This window comes from Lagopus leucura, unplaced genomic scaffold, assembly GCF_019238085.1.
Source record: "Lagopus leucura isolate 7727_CA_CO unplaced genomic scaffold, USGS_WTPT01 147-5_obj-0_obj, whole genome shotgun sequence".
In the NCBI taxonomy this organism is placed as follows: Eukaryota; Metazoa; Chordata; class Aves; order Galliformes; family Phasianidae; genus Lagopus; species Lagopus leucura.
The window spans coordinates 65,111-70,421 of NW_024966179.1; the positions used below are offsets into that span (position 1 = coordinate 65,111).

Here is a 5,311-nt window from a genome sequence, read left to right on the forward strand (position 1 = left end):
TTGTGGTGCTCAATCCAACACCATCATGGTGCTCAATCCAACACCATCGTGGTGTTCAATCCAACACCAAAATGGTGCTCAATCCAACACCATCATGGTGTTCAATCCAATACCATCATGGTGCTCAATCCAACATCATCATGGTGCTCAATCCAGTACCAACATGGTGCTCAATCCAACACCATCATGGTGCTCAATCCAACACCATTGTGGTGCTCAATCCAACACCAACATGGTGCTCAATAACTCCCCACCAACGTGCTCAATCTATCACCACTGTGGTGCTCAGTCCTCTCACTTCTCAGCACACAAGTGAAGTCTGTGCATCCTTTCCCTTGAAACAGCCATCTGGTGGAGCTATGACCCATGTGCCCAAACTAGAGATCCAGATGTGGTCTCCAAGGTGTGGGCAGCGCAGGATGCACTGGGAACAATCCCATGAGATGGGGATACGTAGCAGGAGGTCCCATGGCCTCCAAGTTGGGAAAACGCTCTCTAGGTTGCAAGAAGCTCCCACCCTCACCATGGGAATGTGACGGGCTCTTTTGCAGTGTTCCTGGCAAGCTTTGGCACGCTGTCTGCCATTCGCTACTTCCGACGGCAGGTCAGGGAAGGACGGCCCCGCACCTAGCCCCAGGATAGCATGTACCCAAGGACAGCTGAGGATGGGCACCTTGTTCTTGGGCAGCACGAGGAGCCCGGAGCCCAGCACTGAGACTTCTGAGGAGCCATCCCCAAAGGGGACAAGATGTCACGGGGAGCAGGATCCTTCCGGTGACAACACGGTAGGCGGTTTGTACCTGTGCTGGACAGGAGAGGAGCCTGGCATGGGCCAGCTCTGTTCTTTCTTTGCACACTTCTTGCATATTTATGCTGCCTGCAAGGAGCAGGATTGGCACCCGACCTCCCTGTGGGGGTCACCCACTGTCAAAACACCGAGATGGAGAGCAAAAAGAACAAACAGAAAAAGTGCTTCATGTTCTACAAAAGGGATCGGGGCTGTGCACTGGGAAGAGCCCTGGCAAGGACAGGAGCGTGTCGGAGGGGGCACAAGGAGTGCACATGTGGCTCCAATGGGTGCCAGCCCTGGGGTCTGTTTGTTCCATGCTGCTCCTGTCCTGGAGACATGGAGTGGGAGAAGGAGGAGGAGGGTGAGCGTGACCTTGTGGGGGACGAAGGGGTGAGAGGCAAAAACAAAATGGTTCTGTGTCTGGTCACCCAAGAGCATTATTCAAGAGGGTTTTCTGCACTCACAAGTCTGCGAACAGCAGAAACGAGGGGTTGGGTAGGCACTTAGGGACCAGATCCACAAAGGTACGGGGGAAATCTGCCCTAAAATCCCATGTGGGTCTGCCTAGGAGCTTTATAGGAGCAGCCCGATGCAACAAGGGGCAAGAAGAAGAGGTTCTGCTCTTCTTTTACAATACAGAGTGCCATGCATGGGTTGCACTGAAGACCTTAAGTGCAGAGCAGAGAGCACACAGTGCAATTATGCAGTGGGATACATATCAGCACGTGATGAGGGAGAGATACTGGCTCTGAAAGACTGAGAGACTGTGTAGGAGCTGTACGTTGGGTATGAGGAGTTGTGTGGACGAAGAGAACAGACTAAATATGCTGGAAGCTTCCAATAAAGATCTATCTCCTTTAATACTTTGTGTGCATTCCCGTGTCTGCATGGTGAGCTCCTTCAGAGCCTGGGCTTTCCAGCGCTCACCTCTCTTAGCAGCCAGGTGAACCCGAGGTGCAAGTGGGAGCAGCCAGCAGCTCAGCATCTCAGCCCCACCACCACCATAGAAACGACCTTTTGGGTGCATCCTGGAGGCTTCGTGTGTGTCACCAAGGTGGGCGCAGTGCCACCCTGCCCTGCACGCAGCTCCCATGGCTGTCACCTCCTTGAAAAAGTCAGGCAGGTGCTGGCCTGCTTGCACCATGTGCGCCGAGGGGGCAACGGCTCTGTGCTGCAATCTGCTTGGCCACAGCAGCTCCTTTTATATTTCAGTCACATCCCCTGTCATGAGATGAGAGCAAAGCTTCCTGCGGACATTTCTGTTAGGTCAGGGCTGTGTCATTGCCAGCAAGAGGGCTTCAGAGGGAGCGCTGGGAGCTGGAACGGCGCAGTGGGACCGTGCTGCTATTGCCACCTCCTGCTGTATCAGAGCAATGCCAGGAGGAGATATTTGAGTCTCACCCAGATGGAGCCCAGGAGCCAACACTGCATCCATGCACCAGGGATGCAATTTAACCCAGTGCAGCTGTGGGGGCAGAGGGCTGCTGCTGAGGGTTGCAGTGCTGCCAGCAAGGCCGAGCAGCTTGCTGCAGGTGCATGGAGTGAATTGGAAAGCCCCTTCCTGAGACCCCCAGGACACGAGGGGAGAGTGAAGGCAAAGGGATGGCAAAGAGAGAACAACGCCTGCCAGAGGAAGGTGCACTGTAATTGTAGGGCTCACAGTACCATTCCATTCTGAATAAATAGATCCTGTTGGTTATTAGTACACAGCTTCCCAACAAAAGGTAAACCTGGAACGACACAACGACAGCAGAAGACCCAACCCAACACACGCACCGCAGCACCGAGCCTCATCCACAGCTTCAACATTAAATACATCTCCGACTCAGCCACATGTACACATTAAATACATCAAATTCACTCGAACCTCGCAATGTAAACTTTGCTGGATACCTTCTGGAAAATACAGGTAAGTACAATGTAATACGTAGACATTCAAGTACAAAACGCTGCTGGGTTGCTTTGTGTGCACCAAAACAGAGATTTCATCGCTATGTTTGGTTTGCAGCCTCCGGAGGGGACAAAGGTTAAGAATTTGGAGCCTCAGGTAAAAAAGAAAACATTTGGGTTTGCTGCTGACCTCATATGTGCTGAGGGATCTGGCCAAGAGGCTGCAGAGCGATAGCACCCAGACTCTGTCCCCTGTTGTTTGTGCCCTGATCTCTCCAGGTGCCCCCAGATGCTGAGGGATGGGAGGAGGATGTGGCCCCCTTCCCCCCTCCCCCCTCGCAGTGGGAACCATTCTGGGATGTCCTTAACACTGCTCCCAGGGATCGCTGCGGATCCCTTTGCTTCCCACACCCACTGGGGTGGGAGAACAGAGCCCAGGGGTCATCCTGTGCCCGGTGAGACCTCTGCTCACACTTCATAGCAGGGTGCTGGGCTGTCTGGCTCCCTGCCCTCGGCGTCCCACAGGTTGTCATAGCTGAGCTCGCTCTGGAAGCTCTGCAGCTCAGCGTAGTCGTGGTACACTGCAGAGTCACGGTGCAGGCAGCCGCCTTCTGGCACATCGTAGGCACCCATGCCATCATCTGCAGGGAAACAGCACAGCCCTGAGAGTTCCTCCAAAGCAGCCTGATTCAGCTGCCTGCGGTCAGCAAGGAGGAGGGAAGGGCACACATGGGTCCCTGCACTCCTCCTTCTGCCCTGCTCCAAAGACACCAATGGGGAACGTGGATGAGGCTGGAGATGGGGATGGAGAACCCAGCAGCACCCACGGGCCTCACCTGGTGGCTGCAGCAAGGGGCCCAGATGTTCCTCTGGCAGAGATGACACCTGGAAAGGAGGAGATGAACCAATTGGGATGGCACAGTGCCGCAGCCCTGGGGTACCCCATGCCCTCCCCACTCCCCAGGTTGCACCCACACAACAGGCTCCAACCCTGAGAGAGACAAATCAAGTTCCCAGCCCCTCCCAGGTGCTTACAGAACAGCACTGCAGGGCTGCTCCCTGCCCCTGGGCTGCACTGACAAACTCACATTGGCAAGGTATGGAGCATCTGCAGGAAGCTGAGGGTGTCTCTGTGCCCCGAGCACCTCCATCCAGTGCCTGCCGGGCAGGGGCTGGGCAATCTTCTGACACTGCAGGACCTAAACAGAGCAAATGGCAGAGCTGATGCCCACCATCGAGGCCCCCCACCAGATTGCTTCCCTACGGCAGCAGTCAGGGCTGCTATTTCCACAAGCATCACAGTGAGGAAAACGGAAGGAATCGGAGAGGAGGAACCCTTACGTTGCTCATTTCCAGCTGTGCTGGGGGGTCTGTGGGGCGATGCGGTGTGCTATAGGTGCAGTAGGGCTCAGTGTACAGCGCAGGCAGGATGGGGTGCTGGGAGATGAGGCTGCACGGTGCCTGTTCCACATCCTGAGTGCCTGGACCACATCTGCCTTTGGGCTTCTTGGTGCTGCTGCCCCTCCGCAGCTCCTGCACAGGCAGCACGGTGCTTGGCCAGTTGGTGTGGGGCAGGCACTGCAAAAAGGCAAAGCTGGCTCTTTTCCATCAGCCTGGACCCACATGTAAGCAATGCATGGTCACCGCCTCGCTTGGGTGCTCCACCTGCTCCCTTCCCACTAATTTCCTGGGATTTGGGCATGGGTTTCACTCACATGGAGAGGTTGGGAATAACCAGGGCTGTGCGGCTCCTCCAGCAGCATGAAGGACTGAGCGTCGTGCAGCGAGCCGCTGTGCTGGGACAGGTGTGTCAGGGTGTTGGTCCCTTTCCCTCCAGATGCCCAAGAGTTGGTGCGGCCATCGGAGGCCAGTGAGCCTCTCCCACTGCCAGCAAACTGCAGGGGAAGAGAAAAGGTTTGCATCAGAGCAAACCTGAGCATCCCAACACCCTGCATTGACATGTGCTGCTCCATAGGGCTGAGCATCCTACAGATGGAGCTCCCTAGGGCTGAGCATCCCACAGATAGAGAACCCCAGGGCTGAGCATCCTACAGATGGAGCTCCTTAGGGCTGAGATACCTATGGATGGGGCTAAAGCTTCACAGTCCAGCTCAGCCTGGGCTCTTTCATCAGGGCCACCCATCCCCATCCCCACTGGATTTATACTGGTTTCCACACAAATCCGCAACAGCTGTTACCTGGCTGAGGTGTGGCAGCTTTGATCCTGAGAAACTCTCTGATCCGGACAAGGAGGAGTCAGCATTTCGAAACTGGGCAGTTTTGAGGCAGTAGAGCCACTCCTGGTAATCCTCATAGCTGCGGCAGATGACGCGGATGGAGTTGATCAGCCGGCCTGCGAGACAGCATCACGCGGGGCTGCTGCTGGGGCCGGGCTGCAGCCCACGGTGCCTCCCCCAGGAACCCATGGTCATTCCCATACCCATTCCCCATCCCCTATCTCCATTCCCATCCCCACACTGCATCTCCATACCCCATTCCCCTTTAGCCATCCCCACACCCTATTCCCATCCCTCAACTCCATCCCCCAATCCCCATCCCCACCCCCATTGCCATCCCATACCCCATCCCCACACACCATACACCATCCCCACACACCATACACCATCCCCA

General features: G+C 55.7%; 2 protein-coding genes across 2 annotated transcripts in view; one reads left to right on the top strand and one right to left on the bottom strand.

Moving 5' to 3' along the window:
- Positions 1-1,651, top strand: part of PERM1 (PPARGC1 and ESRR induced regulator, muscle 1) — a 5,770-nt gene extending 4,119 nt beyond the window's left edge. Inside the window, exon 4 of the mRNA XM_042893001.1 lies at positions 552-1,651. Within this exon, the coding sequence (XP_042748935.1) occupies positions 552-631 (80 nt within the window). The 3' untranslated portion in view covers positions 632-1,651. The remainder of the gene's footprint in view (positions 1-551) is intronic.
- A 2,060-nt stretch (positions 1,652-3,711) lies between these two features.
- LOC122192452 (probable pleckstrin homology domain-containing family N member 1) overlaps positions 3,712-5,311 on the bottom strand; it is a 10,127-nt gene continuing 8,527 nt past the window's right edge. Inside the window, exons 11-14 of the mRNA XM_042892998.1 lie at positions 4,879-5,033; positions 4,396-4,575; positions 4,022-4,258; positions 3,712-3,879 (exon numbers count right to left, since the gene is read on the bottom strand). Coding sequence (XP_042748932.1) covers positions 3,712-3,879; positions 4,022-4,258; positions 4,396-4,575; positions 4,879-5,033 — 740 coding nt within the window. The remainder of the gene's footprint in view (positions 3,880-4,021; positions 4,259-4,395; positions 4,576-4,878; positions 5,034-5,311) is intronic.